This window comes from Aythya fuligula, chromosome 11, assembly GCF_009819795.1.
Source record: "Aythya fuligula isolate bAytFul2 chromosome 11, bAytFul2.pri, whole genome shotgun sequence".
Taxonomy (NCBI): domain Eukaryota; kingdom Metazoa; phylum Chordata; class Aves; order Anseriformes; family Anatidae; genus Aythya; species Aythya fuligula.
In genome coordinates this window covers 11,656,156-11,674,493 of record NC_045569.1, presented here as the reverse complement: position 1 = coordinate 11,674,493, position 18,338 = coordinate 11,656,156, and the positions used below count along the sequence as shown (strand labels likewise).

At 42.6% G+C, this 18,338-nt stretch overlaps 1 protein-coding gene across 1 annotated transcript; it reads right to left on the bottom strand.

The window, feature by feature from the left end:
* Nucleotides 1–384: 384 nt before the first annotated feature.
* Nucleotides 385–14,018, bottom strand: WHAMM (WASP homolog associated with actin, golgi membranes and microtubules). Its single transcript, XM_032194990.1, has 10 exons — nt 13,482–14,018; nt 11,348–11,521; nt 9,897–10,047; nt 9,183–9,352; nt 8,168–8,333; nt 7,016–7,203; nt 5,469–5,555; nt 5,289–5,384; nt 4,471–4,933; nt 385–1,719 (listed from the first exon to the last, which is right to left on the bottom strand). Exons 1-10 carry the CDS (start codon nt 14,016–14,018, stop codon nt 1,433–1,435), a joined length of 2,319 nt encoding a protein of 772 aa, XP_032050881.1. The 3' UTR covers nt 385–1,432.
* Between the last annotated feature and the right edge of the window lie 4,320 nt (nt 14,019–18,338).

Below are 18,338 nucleotides of genomic sequence, written 5' to 3'. Positions count from 1 at the left end.
GCCTGTGCTTCTGCTGCCACTTTTGTCTGCTTGGTTTGCTGTCAGTGAATGGAAAAAAAAAGTCTCACTCCCAAAAAAGCAGGCGACAAAATGGTAAAAAATGAATCCCCACCTGTTGCTTCTGTCACAAAAATTGCTGCATTTACTGATTAAATAGATCTGTTTACTGTAAAACAGGGATAAGGCACCATATTTGCCAACCTGCTATCGAATTATATTTCATAAATATTTGAGAAAACATGGACATTTACATATGCCATTAGCATAATAACATGGCTGCTTTACAGTTCACACTTACTATCAAAATCCAGAGTACTGTAGTGCAAGTGAATTTTGTGTCACAGCAGAATCTGAAAACGAGAGCACACTGTCACTTCTGTCAGGATATATTTTTATTAAGGGTTAGTATAAATTCCCAAAGAAATTATGAATCATTTTTGTCACTAATTTCCCAAAATAGAAACAGTCTTTAAATGAAATGTGGCTGAATTTTTAAATAGTCAGGTTCCAGGCACAATGCAAATAACTGTCATTTATAAGGCTATCAGGTAATTTAAATTCATCAGAGTAGCTATAAACATGTGTTGACATTCTCAGTGGAGAAATGCAGCTCTGTTTTACATGGCTACATCCAAGGAAATATTATATACAAAATTTTGGCTTTCTCCCATAGCAACAGTTCATTGCAGCTGCAAAGGTATTAAAAACACTTTGCATCTAGAAACACTACATTTAAGTTTCTGGCTAAAAAGCAAACTTTTAAGTAATTACTACAGTAGTTTTTATCTCAAACTTGATAGTAATTAATCCAATCAACACTGCTAAGCTCCTTTGTAAGAACACATTTTACAATATGACAATGAGTGGAGCATCCAATGTAGTTATTTGAGTGCACTGTGTTAGACAAGCAATATTTTAAATAAATTTCTGGGCAACAGAAGTAAGAATGAAAAATTCTGAACTATGTTAAGTGTTCTGGTCTGCCTTTACCATTACAGGCTGTGTTATACTTTTATGTGACAAAATAGATTTTCAGTTTTCATTCCTGAAGTGTTCTTGTGATAGTATTACCTACAATGTAGGTAACAAGCTAAATAATGTATGTTTCACTTTAGTATTTTATCTGTCTTCTGATGCGGTGAAAATTCTACATACTTGAGCCAGAAATATCTAATGCAAACATATTTTGGAATATATCTCATGCAAAAATAAGAATCTTGCAAGCATAATTTGGAGTATGATAACTCATGCAAAAATAAGAATCTGTAGCTCCTGTAGAAAACCATCAGGATCCTTTTACTCTACAGAAAATTTTTGCACCACATACACACACACAATCACACTTCTTTCATTTTGAAAGATACATTCTTCTACAGTGTGCAAAATGAGACCAATACTCTGTTCCAGTCAGTAGTCTGTTACTTTAAATTGGTTAGCTGTCCCATTCTCCATTATTCTGATCATTGTTTTCCTCTTCTTCAGAATCAGCAGACACTTTCTTAATTCTCTGGATGGCTGCCTTAATGCTTCTCTCCAGATCATTAGAGGATCCGTTACTGACATCTTTCTCAGTATCTTGATTCACTTTTCTTAGTTTAACTCCCTGCCGTATGGCAGAGAGGATGCTGTCTTTCACAGAGGCATACGGATTTGACTGTTCCACTTTGCGAAGGTGAACTTCTCCACGTTTTAGAGAAGCCAAAACCTCATCCATTGTACCTGCAACAGATAAGTCTATTGTTACCAAACAAAATAATCACACTTTACAAGGTAAAGAACTCTACCAATGTGCTCAGGGTTATTCCTCTCGTCTTTACTAGAGACAGGAAAAATAATGGTCCATTCTGGCACTCTTATGAGCTTCTGCAATGCCAAGCTCTGAAAATGAAGAGTTGAACCTTTGTATTTTGAATTGAGAATCCAGTACCTCTTCAACATAATACAAGGTTGTGCACTAACGAAGAATCATATACAAAGGAGAATGCTTCTTTTTCATCATAAATTTATGGGCTTTCAAAAAAAAAATTACTGAACCAAAAAATCTCTTGTACTTTGTATTAGAAACAATCTACCATTCCTACTAGTTTGTTCAGATGCCTGCTGAGACTGTCAATTGCATTTTTGCTCAGTCAAGAGAAAAATGAAAGGATCTGAGTAGAAGAGCTTCAAACTACACCACTGAAGTCAGTGGGAGCTAGATCGGGCCCTAAGCAGGCAGGCAGCTCTTTTCTGTATGGACTTAATAAATAAATAAATAAATAAATAATAATCCTGTTTTACATGATTTAAATCTCAGGCTGTGTTTCTGAGCTTCATACCATAAAGAACACCACATTAAGAAAGCTTCTACTTGTTCTCTTAATACATGGTGTAATTTATGGTTTACTCCTTTTGTTGGATTCCTTGTTGCTGGCTTCGGACTGTCAGACAGGGAAGGCAGTTTCCCTGGACAGCAGTCGACTCCTACAGCCACAGGTCCAGACCATCTGTGCTTCACAGCTGAAAGTATTTTTGTCATGCGCAGCGTGTAGCGGGTTATGAGATTAACATCAAGTGCTGAAAATAAAACATTCTGCTGAATTCTGTGGTACCTTCATAGTGATAGATATGCCAGAAAAAAAATCAAGCAAAGATGCACAAAGTTGTCTTGCGAAGCCTTCCAGTAAGTTAAGTCTTAAAGCTATTAATCAGATGGGCTGCACAGTCAAAGAGTAGTCAGACTAACAAGTGATAAGAGACACTGCCTTTGGGAAGTATGATAACACATTAGAGACTATTTTCAGCACCAGAATATGAAGCTCTCCTGGCTTTTCATGTGCAAAGACAAGAGTAGCCCATGTATAACACAATGTGTTCACAAAGCTGTTGCAGTATGTTCTTATGGCAATAATTTATCAATTACAGCAAATAACATGCTGTTTTTCTTCATAAAATGCGTATGCAACTTAGTGGATCTCTCTGATGAGCAAAAAAGGATTTTTCCTATATAAAATTAATGAAACATCAATGTTAGGCTGTGAGTGGTAGTAAATATTAGCTACTATCAAGGCTGTGCCAGTAGCAGTCAGAATACTCTGGTGTACAGCTCCTGTTGCTCATCAAAGGTTTTTATGAGCATCTGTGGTACACTAATCCCATGGACCTCTCAGCCTAAAGCCAGCACACTGATCCATTGGATGCACAGTGGTTTGTCATGGTAACCTGACTGCATCTCAGGCTCTCGACTGCTTGTACTTCCTCACACCTTGGAAGAACTAAAAATGCTGAACTTTCCTCGGCATTTCTGCCTGTGGTTTGCCTTTTAACTGAGGGGATACAAAGGCTGCTTAGATGTATTGTGAACAGTCTGAAAAGGAAAAGGAATGTACTACATTTAAAGACCTGCTTCAGTCTAGTATAAGCTCTACTGTGAAAAATGACAATAAAAAATTGCTGCCTTCTGACTTAGATCAATCTGCCTGACATAGTAAGAGTATCTGCTTGCTTTAGAGGCAAAAATAAGCCTGTTAGCAGGATGTAACCAGCACAGCCTTGAGAGGCTGCTGAGTTCTATTCTCATTCAAACTACTGTGTTTCAATTGCAGAGTTCAGCCTTCAATTACACCTGCACGATCTTACTAACAAAGCAGAGGTGTAACAGAGCAGAATTTTTGCCCTAGGAATGCAAGTATGCCAAAGCTATCCATCTGCCTTTCAAATCCTGGTTGAATTCTGTATGAATTCTCTTAAGGAACCTTTATTTAGAAACAAAGCACACCAATGGACACAGGCTGTGCATACCTTAGAAATGCAAGCAGCCCAGCTGCTAGCTCTGTAGTACCAAAATCACAAACAATAAAGAATAGCCTTAGCACAACCACAGATTTACCCACAGTAGTCTTCTGACTGGACAGGTGATTAATCCACCATCAAAATGATACATTCAGTTCAACTGCTGGAAAATTGTGGCAAGAGTAAGTTTAATAATAAAGACTGCTTCTCATCAGCATAAGAAATCCTCTCTCTCCTTGGAATTTCCTCTGACACCTTTCTACCTATTACACCACTGGGATCGTGAGAAATACAGGTCTTGAATTAAGATCTCCTCGGAATTAGTAGTGCTGTCATTAAGCATGTTTTAATCTAATTTATAATGCTGTACTTTACAGATGCTGGATTACAGCAGAAATTCAAACACAGTAAGAGATTGACCAGAACGTCCAACTTGACAGCATTTCCCAAAAACACTGAATGACACACTCTGGAAGTCAGGACCCTGAGCACATCAGACTGGATCAACAGATCATTTACTCATTCAGGGTCCTGAGTAACAGTCAGTGTTACTGTATGTGGTCTCAATCAAAGCTCTCTCAGGACTCCACTCTCTTGAGTGAGAGCGCCCACTACTACTGGCCAGAAACAGAGGGACGGAAAACTGGACAATATAAACAATGAAAAATGAAAAACACCAGTCAATGTGAGCCTACTTACCTATGCAATTATTTATAGACCTCATGGATGAGTCATCCTGTTTGTGCAGTGCAGAGCTTCCTGCAGGGCCATCAGCTCTAAGGGGAAGTGGCTTGTCCTCTACTGGAGATCGTGTCTTTAAATGGAGAGGTAAGGGAGGAGGTGGGGGAGGAGGTGGTAGAGGTGGCGGTGGTGGTGGAGGGGAGGATGGAGAGACCACCAACTCTTCACTGTCCTTTTGTTGCTTTGATTTATCAGCAGTAACAAGAATCTGGACAGGGATATCTGCTGGAATATTCTCCTGTGGAGCTTCTGATGCTTTGGTTTCTACTATCAGCAAGCTCTTTGGCTGCTCTGGTTCTGGCCTTGTTCTTAATGAAGGCGGAGGGCACGGTACTGCAGCCCGTTGGGTGACACTTCGTGGCAACCTGGGACTGAGAGGTTGTGGATGAGATGTTTTCAGCACAACATGAGCTGGGCACTTCTAAAAAAACAAATGGTAAAGCAAAGAGTCACATCTCCATTGGTTTGGCCAAAACAGCATCCCCAAAGAGACAAAAAGATACAGAGCACAAACCTGTACCACTCAAGGAGAACACTGAATACTGACCAAGGAACATAAAGGTATTTCTTTCCAAGTCATTTCCTCATTTCTATTCTTTGCAGCAGGTTCTGCACCTGGAAACTACTTCCTTAGTAGACTGAATCCTCACTACACACAATCCTTTCAGGCTACCCAAGCAGAGGTCTCCAATTTGGATCATGCTCACTTGTGAGCTCTGGCTACTTTCTGGTAGGTTCAGACACCATTTAGGACTACTGCAGTTCACATTACGTACCTCCCTGAATGTCTTCAGCCTCTCCAGTGTTTTCTGACGTTCCTGGCTTATCCAAGCTTTTTTCTTTTTCTCCTCCTCTTTTTGCTTGTCTCTTTTCTGCATTAAAACACAAGTAAGAGAGCATTTAGATGTGAAAGCAAGCAGCTGCCAGATTCTCCAAGGCTGTTATTGAGTACTCACTATCTGTATGCTGTGATGCTGCAGGAAGCGTTTCTTGCACTCTTCTGCCTGTTGTAGTCTCTGTCGATGTTTTGCTTCACATTGATCCTGGTAGAACAGCAAAATCCATGAATTACTTGGTTAGTTCACGTTCACTGTGTGCCATCAACTCCCATGTACAAGCCACTAACGATGACCAAGGCCCAGTGCTTGGCTGTGCCATGAAGGATGGCTAAGCTCAATAGGTGGCAGATGTGAGACCCTGAAGGTTATTTACATGGGACTCCTTCATGGCTAAAGCCAATGAGATTTTTTTTACCCTAACTAATGAGAGGGTTATTCATGCTCCAAAGGGAGTATACCCAGATCTTAACAGACCCTTCTGTCTTACATTTAGATTAAAAAAAAAAAAAAAAAAACAACAACAACAACAAAAAAAAAAAAAACACAGCAACAAACTGAAGAAATTTCACCCAAGTACCACCTAGAGGAATGGGGCACTAAGATATGAGAAAGAAGGCAAGAAGGAAGTTAGAATGGCACTGCACAAATACAGAGCTACTTTCCCTCTGTCCGTTATTTGCCATAGCTCCTACATACAAAGGTGAGGGAAGCAAAGGTATGTGAAGCACAACAAATGGGGTACATTTTGTTAGTAACAAAGTGCCTCAGAGAAACTGCAGGCTTCAGGATTTTCTCCAGGAGTCGCTATTTGTCACTGTACAGAGGGGAATTATCCACATGGCTGTGTAAGCATTTGCAAATCATCTGGCATTCGGCTGTAGTGTTATGTAACCAATAGACAGCAATTAAGTGAATGAAAACAGAAGCAAAGGAAGTGTCTGCCAAGGAAGCAGTTGCAAGCAAGAGACAATGATCATTCACAAAGCGTTTCCAGTGTCATTCCCACTTTGTCCCGGCTAGCAAAGGGCAAATGGCCAGACAGACTTGAGCTTAAACTCTGCTCTCTGCCTCAGCAAAACTGTGCAGGTATAAGGTAAATCCAGCTCACTGGGGAGGTTCATGAGAGTCAACTGTGATCTCAACTTGTGTCTTCCTACTGTTCTGCTTCAAATGGGAAAAAAATGGAAAAAATGCCTTTTACACAGAACTGAGAGGCTGGAGAGAGAATTGCAGTAGTCGGATCTCCCCTTCCCTCCCATTCAAAGGTAATGTAAGCATCGCTGTGTGGGTTCTGTCAGTGCAGCTTCCTTCATTGCAGGCCAGGTTTTCTCCTGTGCTGCAGCTGCTTTGTGAAAGGCTGCCAGGGCAAAGCTCCAGCTGGCCACAGCAGGGCTCTGCACGAGGTTCAGATGATAGGGGAACACCTCCTGGGTCACCCACATGTCTGTGCTCTCAATACACTTGAGAGACACTTGCACCACACAGTGGAGAGTAAAGTTGGCTTAAAAATCACATTGCCCCTCTTTCTGCTTAGGAGGCCTTGGCACCACATCACTTATCATCTTGCACACTCCACCCAAACCCTTGTTGATTCCTCTCCGTCCCTCGAGTCAACACTCATGACATCAGCTACAGAAAATGCACATCTCCAGGACTGCATTTACTTTTTTGTTCCTGAGGTAGGCTCTCCTCGCACAGACAGTCCCACGCTTTGTCTCCAACTGTTTAATCTTCTGCCTCAGCATCGTCATTTCTGACAAGTTAGCGTAATGTTGTTCCATTGTCTGTTCAATGACCTTGAGCTCCTCAGGATTTTCACATGTATCATAGTAAACAACTTCATCCTGTTTCTCTAGAAAGGCATTTGGCATTTTTTTAAAAACCCAAAAATTGCCACAGTTATTTAAACATTTAAAGAACTAATGACATTTTAAAAGCCACTGAAGGCAGTGAGTTAGTTATTAGAAAGCGTAATGCTCCAGAGCCGAGCTTGGTCCTTCAAAGTCTTACGCAAACACGTCATGTTACTCACAGGGGTGCTTTGCAGGATCAAATTTATGTTGTTAGCATTTGCTGTTATTTAGCTTCCTCTTTCAAATGTCTCTCTGTGCTTTAACTCCTACCTTCACCGATTGGAGTTTTCCTGGAAAACTGAAGACTGTTCTAATCAACACTGGGTGACTTATTTTATTATTTACCAGGTTTTAATTATGCAACAAGCAGGAGTAATGTTTACCTCAGGGCGTACACAGTAACAGAGAATTCATAGAGCACGAATAAACATAAACAAGACTGATGCCTATTTTTGTCATAAGTATGTTATGAACAGACACTTAAATGGGAACATAAGCAGCACTCAAGTAGCATCTAGCTATAATCACTTCTTTTTGTCATTACAGAAGCATTTTGCCATTTCTACATGTTAAATTACAACAGATTTGTGATGAAATCTGGACCCATTACAGCAGGTCACAATTTCCACAGTTTCTATACAAAGATCCTGTAAATACATGATCAGTATACATTTGCAATAGAAGTTACTCCACATGCCAAACCAGTGAGTGCGTGCATTTATCACAGCTGCTGTCAAGATGAGCTATCAAGTACAGCTTTCTTTTTGAAAACTTGTGTTATCAATTAAGTGTCAGAAGGCCATATTACAGATGCTACAGCACCTATGTTTTCCATTGATGCTTTCTACTAGTGAAACTTAAGTAGGATTTTTTTTTTTTTTTTAATGTATCTTACAAAGACAGAGATGTCATACCACCACTCCTGTGTCTTGGATATGTCCTTAAGTATTTCTTTATTCTTACCTTTGATCTGCCTCCTCAAAGCATCCAACTGTACAATGAGCAGCATCTCTTCATGTTTCAATACCTCAAGCTGTACATTATATAATTCTAGTTGGGTTTCATAATAATGTATTTCTAGCTCCTCCACCACAGCTAGATTCTCTTCTTTTTCATCAAGGTTCTCCATCTGTACAGCCCCAAATAGAAAATAAAAAGCATTAATAACAAAATAAGCACATGGGAAACAAGCACACATGCATGAGTTAAGATACACAGATGCCCAAGTGTCTGCACAGAGCCTGGCCTAACTGGTAGCTGCTTAGGTGGGGAAATAACATAACATTAGAAAAGGATTGGAGCAGAACTCCAAGGAGCAGAGTCTCATTAGCCTAAAGCTGTAATTTTACCTTAAGTCTACCACAAAAGACTTCATTATAATCTGCACAAATAACATTACTACTACTCTTGGAAAATAAAAATCAGGTACTCCTAGCAACAGTTAGATAACCTCAAATAGAAAAGATCAGAAATTAAAATTAAATAAATATCTCAAGTTTGAAGTGTCTACTGAAGATAATAGCTGCTCTTTATCTTCCTAGAACTAACAATTTTAAAGGTTAGTGCCATAAATGCTAACATGATACTTGAAATGTAATCATTTATCTTAACCTTTCCTAAATGCCTTCATGTGTGCATGAACAATTTAAAAAAACTAGAAACAAGTATTTTTTCATAACTTAAAACTGTGCTCAAAACCATCTAGTTCAAGCCGTTTGCTTCTTTTTTTTTTTTTTCCCTAAACTGTGAAGAAACACTAGGTTGTTATGGTTTTAATTCTGAAGTATTTATGCATATTTGGGTCAGCTCTGCAACCCTGTAAAACACTACGCACAGAATGCAGGTGCTTTGCTGAAAGAGGCCTTTCTCAGCTGTTTCATAGCCAAGGAGTTTGAAAATCTCCCCATGATCCCTTTGGTAGATTTTGATCAGACTTTCACAAAATGTTGACAGAAAAGGAGGTTTTGCAGGGTCTTACGTTTTTCTGAATGGCAGCCCTCTTCTGTTTCACGCATAATTCTTTTGCCCTCAGATGCTGAAGGGTTTCTTTAGCTAACATACATTTCAGGTTTTCTAGTCGTGGCAAAGCTGATGCCCAGGTGGCTTTACCAAATCTTTCCTGATCTTGTTCCATCTGTTTCTGCATTGCTGCAGATTAAAACATTGCAATAAGATGAGAGAAATGCAGTAAACTAATAACACTAGCGCGTTTCTACTATAGATGCAATAGTAAAAATGCTGATGCTGCTAAACAATTTATGAATCTTCTTTAGAAATTACAAGAAAAAACAATTGAATTTATGATTTTGTATAGGTAAGCAAAATGCTTACCTATACAAAAATGCTTACCACAGACATGTCGTAACAATTACACAGTGATCTACTCAGTTAACACATTGAAATCCTTGATGCTTGCATACCAAGGGTTAAAAGCATGCGTGTTTTTTGTTCACAGGTTTGCAGCTGTGAAGTCTCGGTCCTTGATAATGTTTACGTGCAAGCAAAATGCAAGGCATAAATCAAATTGGTTAAACGATGTCAATCTTAGATGAATAAAATGTTTCTTTATTAAGCTGGACACTCACCCTAACAACAGGGTCTGCCAAGAGAGACTAGCAAAGGTGCTAAGAGGAGCTCTCAGTACCATAAATCAAGTACTTAGGAAACCTTTTGTGTAAATCATTCTGATTACCCGTTAGAGCCTTTACAGTTTCCTTGAAGTAGTTCACAGTTATATCCTGAATGGAGCACACAGCATTCTCAGCTCTCTTAGTCCATTCTTCAGCATCTTTCTGCAAAGCTGCTACTCTTTTAGGCCCCAAATTATCATACTGCAAAGATTTCTGCAAGGAGACAGAATTCTCAGTTATCAGCTGGTTACCATAGTGGTGAAGCCCACATTACGCTGCACTGACAGACAATTCAAGCAAGGCACAGCTCAGTGGCAAACATGACCTTCCCCTCACCTGCCACAAAGTGAATCACTGCTCATGCTTGTGCATTACCCCGTTCCTCATTCTCTGGTTAACTCAGAACCTTTGATCCCTAATCATGACTTTAACATTCGCTTTCGATTAGTGAATTGGATTATTTAAGAAAAATACTTCTTAAAATATTTTTAAACTACCATCTTAAAAATCATGACCAACAGAAGTGTTTTAGTTGTTACTAAAAGTAACCCAGAAACACTCTTCTACGTGCAATGTTCTCTTCTATTTTTCCCCCATGTGTTGACAGCACTTCACACTGTCAGGTTCTCCAGCTTGGCAGACTTTCACATGGGAACAGAGATAAAGAAAAGAAACATAAGAGTATTTTCAAGTCCAAAGAGAGCACATGGGTACAAGACTAGTATTCAAATCCTTCTTTTAAAAAAAAATCTAGATTTCATGAGCCTAAGCACCCCTTTGAATTATTTATATAGAGGCCAACTTTGTGTTTCATCCATTCCAATTTTCATTTTACAGCATACTTAAAACAGTTCAGCTCTTTTCTGGAACATTAACAGCTTATTTAAATTTGAACAGACCATTTAAGGAAAAATCAAAATAGTAGATGGCTCTCTTTTCCAGGGATATCATAACTTTCAGTATGTGTTTCCAGTTTAACATGCACATAAAATTAAATTCATAAAGTGGCAAGTTTGAGTCTGTACTTCTAAAGAGGCTGTAGCAGCAACAGAGAACTGCTTGGGGTGGTAAGGTCTCCTCTGCCTTCTGTTCTACTACCACAGCTGAGGTTATGTGGTGTCCCAGCACTGGGGGGATGGCATTCTCAATGTCACAAACTAATCCCATTGAACAAGGGCTACTCAGATCTCTAAATTCAGCTCACTGAAGAATAGTCCACAGACAGGTGGTGCTTGGGGATGTTTTCCTTTCAAGTCCTCAAAATGTAGGGAAGGGGGAACACTGGTGGAATATGGCTGCACTTCTATTCAAGCCAGTACCACGGTCTCAGACATCACCCGAGAGTGGTCCTGCCCTACCTCTGAATTTCTCTGTCACGTTTGGTAGATTTGCAGGGGGGAAGTAGGTGAAGACAAAACCAGAGAATGTTAAATGATTTGAGCCTAAACTGCTCCAAGAGCAGCCAACACCCCGCTATGTAACTTGGCCTTTCACTTGATAAGGGCAGACCCACCAGGATTTCCAGTTTGTACAGTGTCGCCAGTTCTCGCATATCTCTGAAGGGCTGCAGCAAATACTGGTAGAACTGCGTCGCCATGGTTACCAAATCCTGATAAACTTCGTCTTCTTCTTCATAAACCTTCATCAAAGCCACCATTGTGTCAGCACTTTTATGCTGCTGGAGAACCTAGGGGGATAAAAGGTAAATAAGAGTTGGCTGTTTTGCATTTGTGTGTGCTGACTGCCAACAAGGGAAGAACCTGCTCTTTATCTTTGGATAGCATAGGCAAGGCTTCCCCGTGCACCAAGCAGTCAGCAGCCACCCCCAGCAGGAAATATCATTAGCACCACACTCTTAAGGGCACTAATTGCTGCATGTTGCATTAGGAGACTTCGAGGAACATCAGACCTAGGGCCATCCACGTCAGGAATTCCAGTAGCTGCGTGCAGATGACTTGGCCACTGGTTTTTGGAAACACAAGTGGTAAATGGGAATTCTGCGGACTGGAAGGACAAGGAAAGTATTCTTGAACTAGTTTTTGCATCTCTTCCACAATTACTGAATGCCTGCTAATGAGTTTCTGGACCCCAGATTTCAGATTTGGCAATGGAAACATCAGACTGCCATCTAAAAATAAGAATTCAGAACCAGATTCCTACTCCTAATATAGCCTGCAGTTAGGTTCCTTTATCATTTGCACAATTTGTGATAGCTTTCTCTAATCTCAGGCCTAGCAATATTACTTTGTAACCTGTAATTCTTCCAGTGAATGACTCTTTCTGACACATCAGCCCCATCTGAGATCTTTATCTGCTCTTTGACAAAAATGAAGTTGGAAGCTTCCCCTCAATTACTTGTGCTTCTTATTGGTACCAATCAAAACTTCAAAAATCCTTCTTTGATAACAGCTGCCGGGGACCATGGCACACTCTACACACCAGGACATGGTGAGCCAGCTGGAGGAGCACAGCTGAGCTCTACTGAGGAACACAGACCTTCCTGGAAGGACACTGCTCGCTCCACGGCTTCTTAAGCGAAGGGAACAGGGGGTGCTTGGTGCTACAAGTGGGGAAAAAAAGCCTCAGAAACACGGGCTTGATTGTGCCTCAAATGAAAAGCACTGGAATTAAGCTATCACCTTTGCTCTTGCCCACTGGGTCTGGGTAAGAAGAATCACAGCAGCAAGAGTCCCAGCTGCAGAGCAACCTGCCCAGGGAAGGTCTGTGGAAGTTAAGCTCAAGGGCACTGCCTGCCCATCCTCTTCCCAGGCCCAGCACAGTGGAACAAAAGGATATGAATGCATTGTTTCTGATAATCCCAGAAGTCCTGTGGCCCCTTATACAGTTGCAGGAGCCCATGGTATCTCACAGCTCCAGGGCTCACCTGTAGGAATTTAACACATACACAGTGCCAACGCCTAACAGAAACACATGCTGCTCCTGGAGGCTGTTTACAGTGCACAGAGGGAAATTACTTGTGAAATTCACAAGTCACCTCCTGAGAAAGGAGGAGCTTTTGGTACGGAAGGGAGAAAGGGCTAACAATCAGCTCATACAACAGTCAGGCCAGACTTCGACACTTAAGAACTCTGACCACAAAACACCTATCTGGTGCAGGCCCGCAGCTTCGCTTGGTTTTAATGAAGAACTTGGCCAAGAAGCCCCCAGTGAAAGGCATCACTGAACTTGACCACGAAAGGAGTCACTGCAAAGAGGCTGACACCTTCACAAGGAGGTTAGAGAACTACGTCACGCTTGTACTTTCACTTCTGGTTGTCATTCCACTCGGTGCACACCGCTGGGTATTTTTAGCAACGTGTTCTTGTCGGAGCACTTGCAGCTTAAGCAAGCCCCCGATGTCTTACACTGAGCTGGGTTACTCCCCACTTAATACAGCCGGGCTTGTGCAGGGCGAGGACGCCGTACTTGAGAGCACTGCCTTAGCAGTTCCTGGTCACCAGGAGTGTCTGTGTAAGCACTCAGCCGAGCGCTGGGCAGGACAACATCACAGACACCCCCCCTCGCTCCTTCCCCACCACCCCAGGCCCCTACAGCCGAGCACCGTGCCCGACCCCAAGGCTCCACGACCACCAGGGGCCGAGCCCCGCTGCCCTCACCCCCTTCCCACCCCCAGGGGGGGCCCGTACCCGCCGCAGGGCCTCCTTGGCCCGGGCCAGGTGCCCTCGCAGGGCCCTCCCGCGGAGCTCGCGGAGGCTCTCGAAGTACTCCTCGTCGCGGGGCCGCTCGGCGGCGAACAGGGCGTCCAGCAGCACGCCGCCGCCGCACAGCTCCAGGGCCCAGCTCAGGTAGCGCTCCAGCGCCCGGCACAGCTCCTGCGCCTCCGCCTCGCCCAGCACCGGGGAGCCACCGGGGAACAGCAGAGCCCAGAGACCTGCGGCGGCGGCGGAGCGGGGCAGGGCGGGGAAGGCGGGCTCCAGGCGCGGGCACACGGCCGCCAGCTGCCGGTGGACGCCGAGCAGGGCCGGCGCCGAGAAGAGCCCGGCCCAGCTCCGCGGGGCTTCCCCCTCCGCCCGGCCGTGGTGGCAGGTGACGGCGAAGGCGTCCTCCGCGGCGTTCCAGCCCACCAGGAAGCGGAGCCGCGGCGGCGGCTGCTGCGGCGGGGCGAAGGCGGTGTCGCGCACGGCCACCCAGCCCTCCAGGCTGTCCGCCGCCGGCTCCGCCATGGCGCCGCGGGACCGGCCCGGGACCTTCCCCCGCCGCCTTAACCAGGGGCGGTGCTCAGCGCGCCGCTACCATTGGTGGGGATGCTCTAGGGGGCGGGGATTAGAGGGGTGGGTGGGGTTTATCGTGGGGGTGGGTGTGGATTATCGTGGGGAGGGGGTGGGCGGGGCTTTTCGTGGGGGTGGGCGGGGCGAGCAGCGCCTCACGCCGGCGGTGTGGAAATAAATAAATAAATAAATAAATAATGGCTGGGGAGTGAGGGCTGAGGGATAGGCGTGTGTGGAGGCGTGGTGTGTGAGAAAAAAAAAAACAAGCACACAGAGTCTGTAAGGTTGTAAAAGACCTTCAAGGTTATCATGCCCAACTGTCTCCCTACCACCAATATCGCCCACTAAAGCCATGTCCCTAACCACCGTGTCCAACCTTTCCTTGAACACCCCCAGGGATGGTGACTCCACCACCTCCCTGCACAACCCGTCCCAATGCTCTGACTACTCTATTATTTTATTAAATATTTATTATTATTTAATATAATTATTAATAAGTTATTATTTATAATAATTATTTATATTACAAATTAATATTAATCATTATTATTTAATAATAATAATATTTGACTATTATTTTATTGGATAAAAATTATAATAAAAGAGGCATTATCTTCATTAAAAACAGCGGGCAAAGCACATCAGCCAAGTGCGAGGCAGCACCGCCACCTTCCCTCAGGGAGAGTGGCACCAGGTGCACCTCAGGGGCTGCCGCCATCTTCCTGCACTGCTGTGGTGTCAGTTGTTCACTGCCCAGGGCACAGTCACAGAAAGCTGCCATGTGCCAGCAGGCTTCTTTCCCTACAGCCACCATCCCCCAAATCTTGCTTCTTTTCTTCACCAACACAACCCTACGCTCCTTCCCTGACGTGCAAAATTTGAGGTGCCCAGTGGCTGAGGCCACACACTGCCTCCCTGCACTTCACTGCCCTGGGTGGGCTCCCCGCTCCTGTGTAGGCTGGCAACTCTGAGGTTTTGTCTAAATCCAGCCCCAAAAGATGGTCCCCCAATACTGGATTGCCAAATGAGGCCAGCTCCTGTAGAGGATTGCTCCTCAGCCTTGCAAATATCCCACCCTTTCTTGGCAGTTGAATGACTTCAGGAGGATGGCAGCGTGGTAGCCCACTCCGAGAAGGCCCTGTGAAAGGACCTGCGGGCCTCGGGGGGGAGCGGGAAGTGAAGCAGCTTTTTGTCTAGCACATATCTCTTGTTCTGGCATTGCGTGCAAGGCTGAATTTAATTTACGGTAAACAAAATGCTATGTTCTAGTCTTTGGAAGTAAAGCTGACACGACTAATTTTTCAACAGATGAAGGCCTGTGAGATTTTGTAGATTAACAGCACAGAGACATAAATAAGTTCCCATCCAAAAAATTAATAAAATCAGTCTGACAGCATAAATGTTAACATTCCTGCAAAGGCGACATCAGTTATGTGAAAACATCATTTCTGCTCTGATCTCACAGATGATAGAGGCACTGTCAGCAGTAATGAGATCATGACTACATGGATAATTAACTTGTAATTCCTTTCTGAAACAGCAAACAATTGCACGGCTAGAAATGGGAGGAAATGACACCGAGTTTAATTGGAATGGAGGAAAACGCAGAGCTGTGTCAAGATGCAACAGACATTTCCTATTGCACTGTCTCCTGAGCTCAAGATGTATACACTGCGGTGTTCTCAAACATGCTTAAAAGTCTGCCAGCAAGGTTAGCTCTCCAGCGAGTTCACAAGCAGAATGTTTTGTATTCTGGACACCTGCAAGGGTTGTGGATTGCAGTGGGTACATAGAGCTCAAGTAATCACAGTAATAACAATGATCAGTAATAATATATGTCTTATTTTTTATTGGGTGAACCACTACTGAGCACAGACTGAAGCTTTACATTCCTGTGAAAACCCTCCCCTGGCTTGGCCATTAGCCATTTTCTTCTCTATAAATAGCTTTACAAAGGTTCAGCATACACATATGGGGTTTGGATGTTGTATATGTGCAAGTGTATGGAACACTATGATTTCTGTGTTTTTCTAAATTCTGATGGGTTTTAGATTTTCTAGGTGTTTTTTGTAGAATCTGATCTTAATTCTGACTCAAACCAGTAGTAAAGTTTCTACTCATTTATTACAGACTTTTTCAAAGAGTAGCACACATATTTACGTGTAACTGTTCAGCAATGCTGTATGCATGCATCTATCAATTTGAGCTGGTTTGTGCAGAGTGCACAGTCTGTGTATCTGACACAAGACAATCTGCCTAGAACCACAGCCTTGGAAATCACATCTAGAGTCAGTGACTGCACTCTGCTGGGTTTATTAATACCAGCTCAGAAAGTGAGAGGGTGCTCTGGCTTTAGCAAGGGGCGTGTACAAATGTTCCAAGTACTCCAGGTCCAGGAATCACACGGAACCTTCAGAGCCTTTTCTCAGTAGATGACATTCACCCTGGTGACACTCAAGTAGCATGCTGCTGAAGGACAGCCGGGGCACATCTATATTTGTGCCATTGCTCACTGCTGGCATGTCCCTATCTGAGGAAAGAGGCGGTCTAGGGTTACTGCAATAAGTCTTCCAACTGCAGTCATAGGAAAGTGGCAGGGAATTGCGTTTGTGTGAATTAATTTTTACTAGGGGAAATAAATGGGAAGTTTGATGTCATCTGAGCTATCAGAAGAATTTATGACGTCTTAAGATAGAAGGCAAGTTTTTAGGTAGTAACATTGTTTGCTGTATATTTCTGATAATTGACGGTGATGGACTTAAACATTCTTCACTGTAATTGTATCTGTCTCTGTAAACTGAGCAAACACATAATCTGAAAATCTTATTTAGGCAGCAGGGTTCCAGACAAGCTTAATTATGCTCATTCTAATTTATATAATTTAATTTCATTTTGGTAGGAAAAATATTTGCTAATTCACTTTTTTAGTTAGTAGTAGCTTCTAAGGGAAGCCTTATTGTTACCATTATGGGAAAAAAAGTCTTTTGGGGAGCCAGACAACATTTTCTGGTATGTTTCAAGATATTTTCTCTCTTCAGTATGTTAGAATTTGCATGATTTATTTTATCACCTTTACCATAAATAGTATTTCTGCATAACTTCAATGTTTTTGTCTACTGTAAGATATTGCTAGCTCTAGAATTCACATTCATGTTTGCAGTGCTACAAGAGAATGGTGAACGTCTTTGTGTGCTTTCTTACAGCCCCAGGAGGCTGGACTGTTTTCAGTCATTGATATCAAACTGGGGAATGGGAAGTTTCTTACCATTTTTCACCAGCTCAAAAAGTTGCTTTCTAATAAGTCACTGAATTTGTTGACTTTGTTAGCTCTGTTATCCTCACGAATATTAGTAAAATATTGATTAAATAAATTTGAGGTGATACCAAGTACTTGAAACTATACAGACAGTGAAAAGTAGTTTGAAAGCAAAGCTTATGTGAAAGCTGCAGAAGCACTGATAACCTTGTTGAGTGACTGAACTTTTATATTTTTTATTTTCTGTGAGAAAGTGGTTTCAAAGCTTGTATCTGTTTCACTGAGTTAGAAATACGTACAACTATGGATTCCTCAATATCTGGCTGAAACATTTCCATGAACTCTGTTGATCGTAGTAGCAAATTCCTAGGAAAATGGACCCGAGCAGTTTTGTATCCACAATTTTGTTGAGCACTGGAGGGCTGTGGGAACACTGCAGCTGACAGAGCACCAGGTGGTCTCCCTGTACTAGCATTATTTCATGTGCTATTATTAATAGTGGGAGGGTGGGAAGGAGTGGGCTTGGGGAGTCAGCATTAAGATTGTCTGCATACCTGTTGTCCCACATGCATCTGCTTTATCATACAGCTTGATATTTCACATCCATGTGCTCTTTTCACACCTCCCACGTTGCATGGGATGGATAAAGTGTGCAAGCTCTGGGTCAGAGCAAACTTCTCTCAATTCAAGGGTCAATGGCCTGCCTTGCTTCCTAGTAACTCTATGCTGTAACTCTATGCTATGATGGGGATCATCGCTGATCTTTTTCTGTGAACTTCTTTTACGTGAAAAAAAAAATATTTTCACACCTGCAAACCCCCAAAGGGCAGTATGTATCCCTGTTTTTTAGAAAGGTTTGGAGACCTGGAGTCAGAATAAAGTTAAAAGAAACATCAAGTTTCAATTTCAAGAATGATCACTTGAAAAATTGAGAACAGGGTTTTTCAGGTCATTTGCTAATGTATTATGGGTCACAAGAGAGGGCTTCCTACAGGATGCCTGAGTGACAGTACAGTGAC